At 38.6% G+C, this 18,308-nt stretch overlaps 1 protein-coding gene across 4 annotated transcripts in view; it reads left to right on the top strand.

Annotated features, from left to right (window-relative positions):
* Positions 1-18,308, top strand: part of PCNX4 (pecanex 4) — a 48,875-nt gene that overhangs the window by 7,640 nt on the left and 22,927 nt on the right. For 2 of the 4 annotated variants that reach the window (XR_004259154.1, XM_032246112.1), the window contains exons 2-6: positions 14,200-14,941; positions 16,649-16,828; positions 16,922-17,409; positions 17,672-17,772; positions 17,894-18,013. Coding sequence is in view for 3 of the 4 variants with exons in the window: in XM_032246112.1 (XP_032102003.1) it covers positions 14,247-14,941; positions 16,649-16,828; positions 16,922-17,409; positions 17,672-17,772; positions 17,894-18,013 (1,584 nt within the window). In the remaining variant the exon portion in view is untranslated. Of the gene's footprint in view, positions 1-9,686; positions 9,850-14,199; positions 14,942-16,648; positions 16,829-16,921; positions 17,410-17,671; positions 17,773-17,893; positions 18,014-18,308 lie in introns of all 4 variants that reach the window. The other 2 variants (XM_032246114.1, XM_032246115.1) reach the window with 2 other exon arrangements.

Below are 18,308 nucleotides of genomic sequence, written 5' to 3'. Positions count from 1 at the left end.
GCATAGCTGATAGAAGGGTATGTGGGTTGGGCACTACTGGGTGCCTTAGTATTATGATATTGTTTATTGCCCTCAAGTCCTGCACAAATCTCCATCCTCTCCCGCTTGGTTTCTTTACAGGGTATATAGGGCTGTTGCAGGGCTTATGCAGGGAATAATGAGCCCCTTTTCCAGATAACATTGAGTGATAGGGACAATTCCATCTATAACTTTCTGTCATAGAGGATATTAAGGTTGGGTAGGGGTTTCTTTGGGTTTATCTCTACCTTTATTAGAGTGGCTGGGAATATTTTTCCTGTATCTGTATTTGACTGAGACCATAAGTGGGAGGGGACACCCTTGAGCAAGTGCTCTGCTTCTGGTGTTAACAGAAGATTGGGGAAGCCCAAAGAAGTTTTACCGTTTTCTGCTTTTCTAGTGTTTTCTCTTCTTTCCTAGTATTTTCTCCTCTGTCTCCATTTTGTTTTCCTAGTCTCAAGATGATATTTTAACATTACTAGTACTACATTGTAGTACATTGTCAGGATGTTTTTTAATTTGATATTTTTGGTGTCCTGGCTCCAATTCTTGAAAAAAAGTTAACCTTTTGATGAAAAAGAGGTATGGGCATTATAGATGTTGAGGAGATCAAGGCCCAAAAGATTGACAGGGGCCCCAGGGCGTATAAGAAACATATGGGACCTACTTAGCAAGTAGGTCACGCTTAAAGCCTGTGGTTGGGGAGCTGAACCCTGTAAAATGGTAAAGTATTGGTTTGGACTTAAAAGCATGGGTCATTTTATTAGACACACCCACCATTTTAATTTTTTTATTACTCCAAGGAATGAGATTTTTAAATAAAGTGGGATTTATCAGAGATATAGTTGTGCCTGTGTCAATTAAGGCAGTTGCAAGCTCATGGTTTGTTATTATATTATTCTCTCCCAGTTCCTTTGTCAGGGTAGGATATTTGAAGGGTGAAACTTCTGTTCTTTCTTGGAGCATCCCGAGTTGCATTCTCCTGCCTTTTCTTTCTTTTTACCCTAAGGCAGTTCCTCTTAAACTGTCCCTGTGTCTTACTGTAGTAACAGGCTGGGGTAGAGGGATTCTCAGACCAAGGGAGCTTAAAATCTTTCTGGGGCTGAGAGGTTTGAGACGTTAATTGCTTTAGCTGTAAATGCATAACTCAGGCAATCTTCAGCTTTTCCTTTTTTATCATGTTGTGGGATAATTGGTCAGCTAAGTTAACTGGTTCATTTGTTCTGGCTGTGGCCTAATTTGTCATGTGTCATTTTACAAGGGTGGCTAAATTATCATCTAGTCTGTTTAAGAAGTTTGCATTTAATAATGTATCATTTTTATTGTTTTCAAAGCAATCAGCTTTGACATCCTGCAATATCATCTTAAAGTTTTATCAAAATAATCTGAAACTGATTCATTTGGGCTGTAGTGGCATTGTTTGATTTTATTCCAATCTACAACCCTTTGAAACACTGAAGGAATGATATTTAACAGAGTGGTTGCTCATTTCTATGCATCTTTGAGCCTGTCTTTTGGATTTTTGTGGATTTTGTGGGCTGGTTGTTAGGCCTTCAGGGGTCAAATCTGCTATAGGTTCTGACCATTGTGCTTTTTCCAAACATTCCTTAGCTTTAGCTTCTGAGACCAACATGTGGACTAGCTGGTAAAGGTCTGAATGACCATAGGTTCTGATATTGAGCTCAAATTCTCAGGCAAACCCAGTTGGATCTTTTTGGGGGTCAGGAAATTCTTTATGCCTCACAATTCAACCTTTGACCAGCGTTGGTAGACAATCACCACGGTTCCCCTACCTATTACCTGTTGTTCTTGAAATGGGGCAAACATGGGAGATGTCCCTGCAGGGTCCCCCTTTTCTACATCTACCAGATGACACACTGCCAGTGGGGTGTCAGGGAATCATGAGAGGGTAGGGTTTTTGAAGTCAGACTACCTTCTGTTGAGCGAGTGTTAAACATGCAGGAGAATGAGGGGACAGATTGGGAAGTTCAGAGAGGTGAGGGTAGAGTGGGGGTGTAGGTATAGGTGGGGGAGGTGCCAAGGGAGAAGTAAGGGATTCCAAGGATTTCTTTAAGAGAAACACAAGATTAGAGAGTTCCTGATTAGCATTTTTAAGTTGTTTGTTGGCCTCCTGTAGGGAGATGAGGTGGTCTTCTCCCCTTTGCTATTCTCTAGATACCATTGAAAATAGCTCTCCCATTCTGGTTGTCTAGTTTTTGTGCCTTCATTTTCCATCCTGGTTCGCAGGTACACTAATTTGGGCCTCTCAAAAGATCCCCATTTAGGCCATTGTAACTTAGAATTTGCTTTAGTTATAGTGGTCCACTTGCTTAAATATTTGCATGATGATTCACCATAAGTATTTTGCATATACCCAGCCAGAGTTTCCAAAGGTAGAACTTTTATGTTCTGCAGTTGCTGGAGTCATAGAGGCCTCGTTCCCCGAAATTTAGAGTTCCTCTTCAGACCCAAAGTCGGGTTGTGTGTTAGTCCCAAAATGTGCTGCTTGCAGACCTAGCTTTTCAGAGCTGTTACACTCTGAACCAGTTTGGTCCACCTATGCTGCAGCTACCTGGCACAATGTATTAGGGGCTCAAGTTGCGAGAGGGGTCAGTTCCTTGTATGCATGTGCCAGCTGAGTTTAGATCCCAAGTATGTTTATGAGGGGGACACCTATTTAGAGCCTCTGCACATCTTAGGGAGCATTTCTCCCAGACATCTTCACATGATTCTCAGTCGCTTGAGAATGCACTGAAAGGCTGAGGGGAGCAAGGTACTACATGAATTTCTTCAGATTCCAAATTCATGAACTAGAGAGTTTGGAGTTGATCAAATCCAATAGGGAAAGGACTGAAACATACTCATACACACAAACACACACACACAAGGAGAAACAAACAATAGATCTGTTAAGCAAAACTAACAGGGATCATACAAATTATATGCTTTCTGAGTGAGCGTTCCAAGCAGGAAATTAACACCAGCTGATTGTTAATGCTAATTTTAGTTGTTAAAGAGAATTTGTAAGACAGAATCCCAAACCAGTTTCTTACCTAGTGATGAGGACCTAAACTGAAGACCAATCTTCACAGATGCAGAAGCAAATGGATTCATCATTTTTGATGGAAGCGAGTGCAAACCTCCCTTCCAAAAAAAGGTTTTTTTAAAAAAAAAACAAAAAACAAACAGCAAATAAACCTCAAATCCCCAACTGAAAAACGTTGACAGATCAGGGATCCCTGGAGTAAAAAGGTCCTAGACTTCTTTGGGAAGAACTTTGGGAAATTGTCCTATCAGTTTAGGCTATAAGGTGCCCAAGCCAGTACCAAGCACTGAGAGGTAAGCTAGTCTCGAGAGAAGTCTCAATCATTGTAGGAGATTTATATGCCAAGGCGAAGGATGTGCGCAGTAGAGAGGTCTATGCTTTTCTCTGAAGATGATTTTCAGAGCTCGAAATTTAAAGGGGTAGGGGCTGGATATTGAGAAATAATTTTTATCTAAGAGGAGGGTAGAGAAAAATCGTCATTCATGACTTTTGTAACGTCTGACCTTGCCACGGGCAGCATGGCGATCCCCATGACCCGCACGTACACCTCTGGAGGGCCTTCCAGAGTTAGAAAACCTGCAGTATCTGGAAGATGATGAAAAATGGAAGGACAGTCAACCCTGTAGTGCCTAACTAACCTGAGACGTTCTTCTATTGTTTCTTTTTCCGGCCTCAATTGACAAGGCGATTGGACTTTATAACCAGCCTTGGTCAATCTTGTGACTCCACACCCTACTACCCGCTCCCAGCTTGCCAAAAAACTGCCTAAACTGTAACTTCTGTAACTTTGCACTATCTACCCCAAACCAATAAAACCAACTCCTATCCCACCACCCTTCGCTGACTCTGTTTTCGCACTCAGCCCACCCACACCCAGGGGGAATAAACAGCCATGTTGCTCACACAACATGTTGCCTGTTTGGAGGGATCTCTTCATTCAGAGCGTGCGTGTTTTAACACCTTTGTCTGGCTTAGTGAATCTGCATTTTTTTTGCATAAGGTGACATAGACAAAAGGGGCATAGGAAAAATGGAGGGAATCTGCACTTTACCTAAGATAACACACACCAGGCATGGTAGCTCACGCCTGTAATCCCAGCACTTTGGGAGGCCCAGGCGGATGGATCACCTGAGGTCAGGAGTTCAAGACCAGCCTGGCCAACATGGCGAAACCCCGTCTCTACCAAAAATAGGAAAAGTAGTTGGGCATGATGGTAGGCACATGTAATCCCAACTACTCGGGAGGCTGAGGCATGAGAATCACTTGGACCCAGGAGGCGGAGGTTGCAGTGAGTGGAGATTATGCTACTGCACTCCAGCCTGGGTGACGAGCAAAACTTGGTCTCAATAAAAAAAAGATAACACACACAAAATGGGGTAGGGTAACAATCAGATATACATGTATGTGTGGTGGGCTGGGGGGTGATTGCACCTGTAAAGATAAACTATCAGTTGGCATTGTCATGGTGAAATTTTAACAGCTCACTAGGAATTTCCTTGTGGGAAAAAGATGGGGGAGGTATGTAGCTTTTCATCTTGTAGCCATCTTATTTAAGAACCAAAAGGGGAGGCAGTTTTGTGTGACCCAGTTCACAGCTTGACTTTTTCCTTCGGCTAAATGAGTTTGATATTTCTCCAAAATTTAATGGATATTGTAACTGGGGAAGTGTAGCCAGCTCCCAGAGCTCATAGGTTCTTGACCTCTCTAACCCCAAAGAATGTAGAAAGGGGCCCTGGAGGCGTGGTGAGTTTACTATCAGAATAAAACCGTGGATCCAAAGAGTTTTGCAGAAGAGCAATTTATTAGGCAGAGAGGGAGAAAGAGAGAAGACAGCTCCTACACGATTGTGGGAGGGGAGCCCAGAAAGGGAAATACCTTCAGGTAGGAGCAGCTGAAGTTTTAACCCCTGAGTTATTCCCCCCCATCACCCATTTATGTTCTCATCCAATGAGAGGAGTTCTTTGAAACTTCCTCTGGAGTGATTGATCTTTGACTCCGATACCGGATTGGCTACTTTGTCTGCAACCCTGAGTTACAGAGCCTCCTCCTCCCAGTGCTTTTGGTGGGAATTTGAGATTAAAGGAGCCCCACCTGTCTTTCCCTGTCTGGCGCCCATGCATGGGAGAACCAGACAAATAATTTTACATTTGAAACTCCTCCCCTAGCAGACCTGGGAGGAGAAGTTTCTTTAACACAGTCCTTCAGTATGATGTGTGAGATTTAGGAAACAGAAGTATTGGCTGGCCCTACTGTACATTTCTGATGCTCAGCTATTTCCTACTGTTTTTGCATTCCATGAGTAATGGAATGCTGTCAGCTCAATTCTCGTGTTGAACCAACAATCCATCATTCCACTTGTGAAGTGTTGCCAATACCTGCAGTAGATTCTTTGAGCTCTCCAGTCACCCCTCCCTTCTGGTCATAGTTTTCTCTACAAACCAATTCCTGTGTGACAGGGCAGGAGCATTGCCGTCTTGGACAAGTACCACCATTTTAAGTTTCATCTTCCTCAAAAACTTCCAAAATCCAAAGGGCATTAGCCTTATGGCTAAGGTCAATATGACCGTAAATCACAAATGACATCTCTGACCAGAAACATTTCAGACCCCTCCCCAACTAGGCGCATGCCAACCCCAAGATAACCTTCCCTTTGGCTGTCTGTCCCTCCTGCTGTCCCTCCTCTAGACCCCTGTTGTATGTGATGCTCCCTCACTGTGTCCATATATTCTCATTATTCAACACCTGCCTATGAGTGAGAACATGCGGTGTTTGATTTTCTGTTCTTGTGTCAGCTTGCTGAGAATGATGATTTCCAGGTTCATCCATGTCCCTACAAAAGACACAAACTCATTGTTTTTTATGGCTACATAGTATTCCATGGTGTGTGTGTACCAAATTTTTCTAGTCCACTCTGTCATTGATGGGAATTTGGGTTGGTTCCAGGTCTTTGCTATTGTAAACAGTGCCCCAGTGAACATACGTGTGCATGTGTCTTCATAATAGAATGATTTATAATCCTTTGAATATATACCCAGTAATGGGATTGCTGGGTCAAATGGAATTTCTATTTCTATGTCATTGAGGAATTGCCACACTGTCTTCCACAATGGTTTAACTAGTTTACACTCCCACCAACAGTGTAAAAGTGTTCCTATTTCTCCACATCCTCTTGAGCATCTGTTGTCTCCAGATTTTTTAATCATCACCATTCTAACTGGCATGAGATGGTATCTCAATGTGATTTTGATTTGCATTTCTTTAATGACCAGTGATAATGAGCATTTTTTCATGTTTTTGGCCTCATATATGTCTTCTTTTGAAAAGTGTCTGTTCATATCCTTCGCCCACTTTTGAATGGGGTTGTTTTTTTCTAGTAAATCTGTTTTAGTTGTTTGTAGATTCTGAATATTAGCCCTTTGTCAGATGGGTAGATTGCAAAGATTTTTTCCCATTCTGTTGGTTGCCAGTTCACTCTAATGATTGTTTCTTTTGCAGTGCAGAAGCTCTACAGTTTAATTAGGTCCCATTTGTCTATTTTGGCTTTTGTTGCCAGTGCATTTGGTGTTTTAGTCATGAAGTCCTTGCGTGTGCATATGTCTTGAATGATTTTGCCTAGGTTTTCTTCTAGGGTTTTTATGGTGTTAGGTCTTACGTTTAAGTTTTTAATCCATCTGGAGTTAACTTTAGTGTAAGGTGTCAGGAAGGGGTTCAGTTTCTGCTTTTTCTACATGACTAGCCAGTTTTCCCAACACCATTTGTTAAACAGGGAATCCTTTCCCCATTGCTTGTTTTTGTCAGGTTTGTCAAAGATTAGATTGTTGTAGATGTGTGACATTGTCTCCGAGCCCTCTGATCTGTTCCATTGGTCTATATCTCTGTTTTGGTACCAGTACCATGCTGTTTTGATTACTGTAGCCTTGTAGTATAGTTTGAAGTCAGGTAGTGTGATGCCTCCAGCTTTATTCTTTTTGCCTAGCATTGTCTTGGGTATGTGGGCTCTCTTTTGGTTCCATATGAAGTTTAAGGTGGTTTTTTTCCAGTTCTGTGAAGAAGGTCCTTGGTAGCTTGATGAAGATAGCATTGAATCTAAAAATTACTTTGGGCAGTATGGCCATTTTCACGATATTGATTCATCCTAACCATGAGCATGGAATGTTTTTCCATCTGTTTGTGTCCTCTCGTATTTCCTTGAGCTGTGGTTTGTAGTTCTGAAGAGGTCCTTTACATCCTTTGTTAGTTGTATTCCTAGGTATTTGATTCTCTTTGTAGCCATTGTGAATGGCAATTCACTCCTGATTTGGCTCTCTGTTAGTCTGCTATTTGTGTATAGGAATGCTTGTGATTTCTGCACATTGATTTTATATCCTGAGTCTTCTGCTGAAGTTGCTTATCAGTTTAAGGAGATTTTGGGCTGAAACATTGGGGTCTTCTAAATATACAATCATGTCATTTGCAAATAGAGACAATTTGACTTCGTCCTTTCCTAATCGAATGCCCTTTATTTGTTTTTCTTGCCTAACTGCTCTGGCTAGAACTTCCAAAACCATATTGAACAGGAGTAGTGAGAGGAGGCATCCTTGTCTAGTGCTGGATTTCAAAGGGAAAAAAAAGAAAACTGTCATGTCAAAGAGTTAATGCCCTTCATATATGAAGAGTTCTTCCAAATTCATAAGAAAAATGATAAAAAATGATCACTCCAATAGAAAAATAGGCAAAGGACATGAAAGCCAATTTACCAAAAAAAAATTAATAATACATACACGTAATTTTTTTTTTCTTTTAATATTTTGAGATGGAGTTTCACTTTCGTCACCCAGGCTGGAGTGCACTGGCTCAATCTTACTTACTACAACCTCTACCTCCTGGGTTCAAGTGATTCTCCCACCTCAGCCTCCCAGGTAGCTGGGATTACAGACACCCACCACCACGCCTAGCTAATTTTTGTAATTTTAGTAGAGACAGGGTTTTGCCATGTTGGCCAGGATGGTCTTGAACTCCTGACCACAGGTGATCCACCTGCCTCAGCCTCCCAAAGTGCTAGGGTTACAGGCATGAGCCACCGCACCCAGCTGTAATTAATATTCTTAAACCATATTGATGAAATAATAATAGTATTTTGAGGACTCTGCTCTGATTTTTTAAATCTTGCCTAAATTCCCGTCTAAGGAGCCTGGAGAGTCACACCCTACACATCATAAATTCTCATCAGATGGGTTTTATTTATCCCTGTATATCATGACTGACTTTTCCATCTGACTCTGGCATAACAAGGAATAAAATCAAAATGTTTTACCTCAAAATATATTTTTTTGCCATACCATGAAATTGCCCTGCAAAGCGTCTTGTAGGAAAAATCCACATTCCAAATCTAAGAGATAATTGGCTACAAGCCAGGCACCCTGTTAAGTCTGATAAGAAACATTTTACAACCTGCTCTCTGAAGTCTGCTATCTGAGAGCTTCCTCTGCACAAAACTTGGTCTCCACAATCCTTTATTTTAACCGAACATTTCCTTTCTGTTGATCTCAGGTCTTCAAATAAACTCAATATATCATCAACCAGAAAATGTTTAAATGTACCTATAGTCTAGAAGCCCCTACTTTGAATTGTCCTGCCTTTTTAAACCAGACCAATGTATTTCTATGTTTTTCTTTTTTATTACATTTTAAATTCTGGGATATATGTGCAGAACATGCAGGTTTGTTACATAGGTATACATGTGCCATGGTGGTTTGCTGCACCCATCAACCCATCATCTACATTAGGCATTTCTCCTAATGCTCTCTCTTCCCTAGCCCCCAAACCCTGACAGGCCCCAGTGTGTGATGTTTCCCCGCTGTGTCCACATGTTCTCATTGTTCAACTCCCATATATGAGTGGGAACATGTGGTGTTTGGTTTTCTGTACTTGTGTTAGTTTGCTGAGAATGATGGTTTCCAGCTTCATCCATGTCCCTGCAAAGGCCATGAACTCATCCTTCTTTATGGCTGCATAGTAGGCCATGGTCGTATAGGTGTATTTCTTAAATGTATTTAATAGATGTCTCATGCCTCCCTAAAAAACACTAAGCAGTACCCCAACCACCTTGGGCATATATTCTCAGGACCTTCTGAGGCTGTGTCATGGGCCATGGTCACTCATATTTGGCTCAGAATAAATCTCTTAAAATATAGAGTTCGACTCTTTCATCAACAGTTTCATAAAAAGGAACACTCAGAGATTAAAGAAGAGCTCCTAGAAGTTAAAAAAAAAAAAGTGAGCAATGATTTCATAAATTTCTACAGATCTATTAGAAGATAGATAGTCTCCTGAAAGTATAACAAAAATATAGTTGAGACAAGTGCCTCAGTGCGGAAGTACTCCTTAATATCACCTTACCTGTTAGGATGACTACTATCAAAAAGACAAAAGATGAGTGTTTATGAGGATATGGAGAAGGCAGAACCCTTGTATGCTGGGTGGGAATACAAAATTATGCAGCCACTATGCCAAAACAGGATGGAGATTCCTCAAAAAAAAAAATAGAGCTACCATATAATATAGCAATTTTGCTTTTGAGTATTTATACAAAATAATTGAAATCAAGATAAAAGTGATGCTTGCCCCCCCATGTTCATTGCAGCATTATTCATGGAAACAACTTAAATATCCATCAACAGATAAATTGTTAAAGAAAATGTGGTATAGACATACAATGGAATATTATTCAGCCTTAAAAAAAAACAAAAAAAACAAAAAGGAAACCCTGCCATGTGTAACAACAGATGAGCCTTGAAGACATTATAGTAAGTGAAGTAAGCCAGTCACAGAAAGACAACTACTACATTCCACTTTTGTGAGGTATCTAAAATAGACAAACTCAGAATCAGTGAGTAGAATGGTGATTGCCAGAGAATGAGGGAAGGGAAAATGGGGAGTTGCTATTCAATAGGTATGAAGTTTTAGTTACGGAAGATGAGTAAGTTCTAGAGCTCTGCTGTACAAAATTGTGTCTGTAGCTAACAACACTGTGTTGTATACTTAAATATTTAAGAGTAGATCTCATGTTAGTGTTCTTACCACAATAAAAAATCAAACTCTTAACAATACAGGAAAAAAGAGGGATTCAATAAATGAAATCAACCAATCAATAAAAATAATACGATAAATTTAAAAAAAAACTTTACTAAACAAAAATCAATCGCTACAACTTCTTAAAAAATTTTATTGAACTTAGAAAACTACATATTTAATCCAAAAACATGGCCACTTTTTGTTTTTTTTGTTTAACAGATTTTTAGCATGGTGTTACATATGCCTGAGTTACATACAGTTTTGGTAACTAAGATTTCCCTCCCAGTACATTGCCAAATTGATCTCTGTTTCTTCCTCTTCTGAGTAATGCTTAAGAAATATAACTGAGATTCCAAATAAAGCAACATTTCTGTGGCTATTTTGTTGGCTTGCTTTCAGAGTAGTATATGGAGAAAGCATATGGCTTAAATCAGTGTTTTAATGTCATCTTTAAACATCAAGTTCTCTTTTCAAATCTCTTTTCTCTTAAGTTTTTTTCCTAAGTCTTGAGCCTTTTTTTTATTTGAATATTGTAGAGATGTAGAACTAATGCCTTAGTTCTTCTGGGAATTAATAGTCTTTCAGAACTATATACCAAATTCTCACTTGGGGCGTACCTTTTAGTAATTGTGAATTTGTTTTCTATGCTGTCTTCCTCTGAGCCCTCCAAACTGTTCCAACCTCTGCCTCTTACCCAGTTCCAAAGTCACTTCTACGTTTTTGCACATCTTTACAGCAGCACCCCTCTCCCAGTACCAATTTGCTGGCAGAAGGTAGAAGGTGAAAAGCATGTCTTAGATGGCAGCAGACAAGGACAGTGAGAACCAAGCAAAAGGGTTTCCCCTAATAAAACCATCAGATCTCATGAGACTTGTTCACTACCACAAGAACAGTATGGGGGAAACCACCCCCATGATTCAATTATTTCCCACCAGGTCCCTCCTGCAACACATGGGAATTATGGGAGCTACAATTTAAGATGAGATTTGGGTGGGGAAACAGCCAAACCATATCAGCTCCTATGCCAAATAGCATATTATTAGTAGAGAAAATAAATCTGAAAAGATAAAATGTAAAGAGGTGAACAATACAAGAAGTTACTATGAGAAATGCCCTATACTAATACATGTAATAAGGTAAGTATAGGTTGAGTATCCTTTATCCAAATTCCTTGAGACCAGAAGTATTTTGGATTTGGGTTTTGTTTTTTTTTTCCAGATTTTGGAATATTTGCATTATGCCAGTTATGCATACCAAATCCAAAAATCAGAAATGCTCTAATGAGCATCTCCTTTAAGCATCATGTTGGCACTTAAAAAGTTTAGCTGGCCAGGCACAGTGGCTCATGCCTGTAATCCCAGCACTCCGGGATGCTGAGGCAGGTGGATCACCTGAGGTCAGGAGTTTGAGACCAGCTTGGCCAACATAAAGAAACCTCATCTCTACTAAAAATAGAAAAATTAGCCAGGCATGGTGACGTGCACCTGTAAGCTCAGCTACTCAGGAGGCTGAGGCAGGAGAATTGCTTGAACCTGGGAGGCAGAGGTTGCAATGAGCCGAGGTTGCAACATTGCACTTCAGCCTGGGCGACAGAGCAAGACTTCATCTCAAAAAAAAAAAAAAAAAGTTTCAGCTTTTGAAGGAATTGGGATTTCAGATTTGTGATGCCCACCTTGTAGTATGTAGAACAAGCAGTGGTTTTAGAATACAAAGAGAAGAGATATTCAGCTAGACTAATCTGCTCTGCAGAATTTTTAGGAATGTCTTAAAAGTTGCTTAAAGTCACTAATTTGGGAACAGAGGAGAGGACATCATCCTGGGTAAAGGAGAGAGCATGAATTTAATGGAAGAAAAACACAGAATGTACTTACAGGGTGTGATGTTGAGAGTTCTGGAGGACATCTGGTAATTTGAAGAAATGTTAAATGTTACACATAAAATACAGCTTAGTTAATATTCTTTCTGAAACTTCTTATGCATATGCAAACTGTATGAAACTATATACACAGGTGTGTGTACTCTTTATTTTGGATACAAATGGAATCAGTAGTGTGTTTATTTTACTTTTCAGTATATCATGGCCATCTTTGCATGTTTCTACAATAATAACACTTCAGATATTTCACTATTTGGAATATGATCACAGATTATTTCATCAAATGGATGAAAACATTTAAACAAAACTTTACAAAAGACCCAGAAATACTAAAAGGGAAATGAATAGGAATACTAACATGCAGTTAGATAATCTGGTTTATAAAGTATCTTTACTTTCCCAGGAAGCCACACTACCTTGTTTCTGAGTTATCTCAGTAGAGCTAGAAGGGCCAACTTTTGCCTAACTTTTTGGAGAAATTTCAGGCACACCCAGATTCTTCAAAACCCAGACCATCCATCCAAGTTCATTTTCCTGTTTGATGGCATCTTCCATAGATAACTCATATCAGAATGCTTATCCCCTCCCACAGGAGTGTGACCTTTCTTACTCCTTGGTTTCTATAAGACAATTATAGTGGAATATCATGCAGTGACCTCAGTGCAGGAGACAAGCTTGTACAGAGGGAAAGGAGGAACTCTTTCCATTCCCTAAGATTGATCTCGTAGATCACTAAGGTTCGATTTGGCCCTGTAGTTCTGTTAGTTTATGAGTACAGTCATCCCTTGGTATCTGTGAAAGTTAAGTTCCAGGACCTCCCTCAGATACCAAAATCCAAGGATGTTCATGCCTCTGATACAAAATGGTATAGTATATGCATATAACCTATGCATTTCCTTGGTGTACTTTAAATCATCCCTAGATTACTTATAATACCTAATACTATGTAAATGCTATATAAATAGCTATACTTTATTATTTAGGGAATAATAATGGGAAAAAATCTGTACATATTCAGTACAGATACAGTTATTTTCCTGATTGTTTTCTGTCTGTGGTTGGTTGAATCCACGGATGCAGAACTCACAGATACAGGAGGGCTAGCTATACTTGCAGGGCTGTCATGTGAGTAAAAGCTGTGATTCGTTCTGTGCAGAACTAAGACCATGATTGGAAGATGTAAAAAGATAGATGTTTACAATTTTTAAAACTTCATAAAAAACTTCATAGCAGTATAACAAAGAGGTGATCTAACATACTAATTCTTAAAGGTGACTTCCAAACTTTTCATGCTGCCCCAAATCTCTCTCCAGAATTGATACTGGTTAGGTAGAATTGACTAGAGGAAAGACTATCTTTAAACTGACTGGAAGAAAGACTATTTTAAGATGGTTTTAAATTTTATTTTTCCCTTGTAGCCTAACATGATCCACCGAAGTAATACCTTGCTAGCTGGTTTTGCGTAGGGTAATTATTTTTCAGAATAAGCTGCAAGGAATAAGGAAGAGTTGAACTGAAGAGAACGCTCTCTCTGTTATTTGATACTTAAATTTATATGGCTTCTTAAATAAAAGTAACCTAAATTGATTTGAATTTAAAGTACTGGCAATTTGGACTTACCATGGACCTCAGCATTTAAATATGTTAGTTAAAGTCTAATTCCAAATATTAAGTTATAAATTTAAAAAGAATGTGATTTTTTTTTAACGAAAAATAAGGCTGAGCACAGTGGCTCATGCTTGTAATCCCAGTACTTTGCAAAGTGAGGCAGGAGGATCACTTGAACCCAGATACTCAAGACCAGCCTGGGTAACATGGCAAAACCCCATCTCTACAAAAAATAAAAAATTAGCCAGGCATTGGGGAATGTGCCTACAGTCCCAGCTACTCAGGAGACAGAGGTGGGAAATCACTTGAGCCTGGGAGGTTGAAGCTGCAGTGAGCTGTGATCACAACAGTTTACTCCAGCTTGGCTGACAGAGTGAGACTGTCTCTCAAAAAAAAAAAACTGAGCATATTTATTTTGTTTATAAAAAGTAACAACTTAGCATCAAGTATGTGTCACGGAGAGGTCTGAGAAGTGCAGTTATAAATCCTACCCTTGAAGGAAGTAAGGTGATGAAATAAAAGTGTGAGGTTTTTCCTCACAGGTTTTAAGTATGACATTTTCAAACAGTGACTTTTTTTTTAAATTTTTATTTTTTAGAAACTGCTGTGTTACAGAAAAGCATGTGACTTTCAGAATAATCCCGAATGATGATGAGTCCAGATGTGCCTCTACTGAACGATTACAAGCAGGACTTCTTTCTGAAGCGCTTTCCACAGACTGTTCTTGGAGGCCCTCGATTCAAATTAGGCTATTGTGCTCCTCCTTACATATATGTTAATCAAATTATTCTCTTTCTAATGCCATGGGTTTGGGGTGGAGTTGGAACACTTTTGTACCAGTTAGGCATCCTGAAAGATTATTATACAGCAGCACTTTCAGGTGGATTAATGCTTTTTACTGCATTTGTCATCCAGTTCACAAGTTTATATGCCAGAAGCAAATCAGCAACAATAGAAAGAATACTAACCACGGATATCTTAGCAGAGGAGGATGAACATGAATTTACAAGTTGTGCTGGTGCTGAGACTGTCAGATTTCTCATTCCTGGCAAGAAATATATACCCAATACAGTTTTTCATTCTGTTCTTGCTGGATTAGTATGTGGTCTTGGAACATGGTATCTGCTCCCAAATAGAATAACCTTGCTGTATGGCAGTATAGGAGGCACTACTCTACTATTCTTCTTTGGATGGATGACATTATGTATAGGAGAATATTCATTAATTGTAAACACAGCTACAGAGACTGCAACTTTTCAAACAGAGGATACTTATGAAATTACTCCTCTTATGAGACCTCTTTATATTTTTTTCTTTGTTTCTGTGGATCTGGCACACAGGTAAAAACCTACCAAATATTTTGTAACTTGCTTTGTTTTTAAGAATACAGCGTAAGAGAGCTTTCCTTTTAGTATTAAAAAAATGAATATCAATTAAAAATCATCAAACCATTGGGTGACAGGTTACTTTGATAATTCTTTTAGGATTGATTTCTATAAAACATATTAAAGCAATAGCTAAAACTTATTGAAGAGTTTTTTTTAAAAAACCTTCTTGAGATAAAGAAGGAACTTTTCAGTTTTATGTTTCACTTTAAATAAGGAGCTTTGGGTTGCCGAAACCTGTGTAAGGAGATGGAACTTTCCTGTGGGGAAAAAAGGAATAATTTAAAATTTATACATACAAATATTATATACAGATCAAGTGAATTGAAGACAAGTAGAAAATTTATTTCTAATTTTGTGATAGCAGCAATAGAAGCAGTACTGATTTTTTAAAACCAAGTTGTTACAGAAGAAAAGTAGAAAATAGTTGTTTTTTTTAACAAACATAATTGTTCACAAAATTGTTTGATAGTTTCTTTTACTTGCCTTTTCAGGTTTGACTTTTCTATCTCTGTTTCTGTAGATTGCAGCTTTCTTTTCCTAGGTTACTGTCCAGGTAGAAATGTTCAGACAGGTTATGGACTGAATATTTGTGTCTCTCCAGAATTTATATATTGTAGTCTTAAACCCTAATATGATGGTATTTGGAGATGAGACCTTTGGGAGGTAATTAGGTCATGAAGGCAGGTCCCTGCTATGAAGGGACTAATCCCCTTATGAGAAGAGGCACCAGAGAGCTTGATCTCTCCATCTCTGTGTCATGTAAGGACAAAACAATAAGGTGGCCACCTGCAAGCCAAAGAAGAGAGCTCTCACCATAGCCTGACTATACTGGCATCCTGATCTTGGACTCCCAGCCTTCAGAACTGTGAGAAAATAAATTTCTGTTGTTTAAGCTACTCAGCCTATGGTGTTTTGTTATGGCAGCCCACGCCAATTAAGATTTTGCTACTAAGAAGTGGGATGCCTTTGTAACAAATACCTAAAAATGTGGAAATGGCTTTATGTAATGGGTAGAGGCTGAAAGAGATTGTTTTGTTTGTTTCTTTGTTTTTTGTTTGTTTGTTTTAGATGGAGTCTCGCTCTGTCGCCCAGGTGAGAGTGCAGTGGCACAATCTTGGCTCACTGTAACCTCCACCTCCTGGCTTCAAGTGAATCTCCCCCCTGAGTCTCCTGAGTAGCTGGAATTACAGACATATACCACCATGCTCAGCTAATTTTAAATTATAAAATCTTAAACTCTGAAGAATTATTGATAGAATTTCAGCCAATATAGTAGTTTAGACATTTAGGGGAGAAATATTTTTGCTCTGGCCTCAGTTGTTCAGTTTTACAAATTCCTGTATTCAATTTTCTTGCTATTCAATGATGGCTTTTAATTACTTCCTCCTCCTTTGCACATTTGAATTCACATATTGTCTAAATGCTAAGCTTGTACACTACTGAGTAGGGGTAGTTGCTGATGTAGAAGGACAGTTGTCGCAATTTATATGTATTGATCATTTGTAAGTTGCGATTAAGACTTTTCTGTGTTGAGGGTGTGTGTGGGTTTTTTTATTTGTTTGTTTTGGAAGGTGGGGAGTGTGTTATTTTGTGTTTTGCTTTTCCTTAAAAGATTCTCTTCTATATATTTTGTGTGATTTAAATGTTCTTTTTTTATAGGTTTATGGTAAATATACCAGCTCTAGAACAAATGAACCAGATTTTACACATCCTATTTGTATTTTTACCCTTTCTGTGGGCACTTGGGACTCTGCCCCCTCCCGATGCACTTTTCTTATGGGCAATGGAGCAGGTTTTAGAGTTCGGTCTTGGAGGCTCATCTATGTCAACCCAACTACGGTATTCATTTTAAAATATTGATGTTATGTGTAACATATTCTTAAAGAACATTTTTCTTTTGAAGTAAATCTTTTTTCTTTTTTTCCTCTGCAGGTTATTAGTAATGTTCATCATGTCTGCTGGAACAGCTATAACATCATATTTCATTCCAAGCACTGTTGGTGTGGTTCTCTTCATGACTGGATTTGGTTTCCTGCTCAGTCTGAACTTAAGTGACATAGGTCACAAAATTGGAACCAAATCTAAGGATTTACCCAGCAGTCCAGGAAAACATTTTATATGGAAGGAATGCCTTTTCTACATCATTGTATTAGTCTTGGCTCTTTTAGAAACTAGTTTGCTTCATCACTTTGCTGGCTTCTCACAGATTTCCAAAAGCAGTTCCCAGGCTATTGTGAGCTATGGTTTGATGATATTACTTATAATACTGTGGATACTTAGGGAAATTCAAAGCCTGTATATCTTTGGAATTTTCCGAAATCCTTTTTATCCGAAGGATGTTCAAATAATGACTGTATTCTTAGAGAAGCAAACTAGGCTCATGAAGATTGGTATTGTGAGACGGATTTTGCTAACTTTAGGTAGGAAGATAAAGTCTGTTAACCTTGTGTTATAAATCACATCTAGCAAGTATTCAAAAATATTACTGAATTCCCATATTTGTGTAGTATTATACCACATACAGATGTTTGTTCTTTTATGTTTTGGTTTTTTGTTTGTTAGCTTTTTTAGTTCATTGCTTAAATGTGCTTATGAAAATGTATATTTGCCAAAATAAAATATGGTAGAAGGAGCTATTTTGTTTTAATTAAATTTCTCTCTTTTTGTTTTGGTTTGTTTTAGTATCACCTTTTGCTATGATAGCATTTCTTTCATTGGACAGTTCCTTACAAGGGCTCCACTCAGTGTCTGTCTCTATTGGATTCACAAGAGCTTTTAGAATGGTAATCCTAATATGTGTTTAATAGTATTTTCCTATTGCTAAGTTTTATTGTAATTTTGCTTAATAGTTTGCTTAGATTATCTAATTCTACCTGATAAAAGTGGATAATTTGTATACCGCAGGTATGGCAGAACACAGAAAATGCTTTAATAGAGACAGTTATTGTATCAACAGTACACTTGATCTCCAGTGCAGACATATGGTGGAACAGAAGCCTGGATACAGGAATCAGACTCTTACTGGTAAATGTATTTTTTAACAGCTTTAGTGAAATATATTTCACATACTATAATATTTATCCATTTAGTGGTGTATATTCAGTTTTGTAGTCTTCACCACAATCTAATTTTAGAACATTTTCAACATCCCAAAAAGAAACCTCAATTGTTATTCCCCATTTCCATCTCACCTACTGCCCACTCCAGTCCCAGCAGTCAGTAATCTACTTTCTGTCTTTATAGCTTTGTGTATTTTAGATATTTCACAGGAATGAAATTCTGCAGCATGTGATCTTTTGCATCTGGCTTTCACTTTTAT

Source organism: Sapajus apella, unplaced genomic scaffold (assembly GCF_009761245.1).
Source record: "Sapajus apella isolate SASKATOON/1434 unplaced genomic scaffold, GSC_monkey_1.0 scaffold59, whole genome shotgun sequence".
NCBI lineage: Eukaryota > Metazoa > Chordata > Mammalia > Primates > Cebidae > Sapajus > Sapajus apella.
Note: the sequence above shows the minus strand (reverse complement) of the source record. Positions and strands in the feature narration are given on the sequence as shown.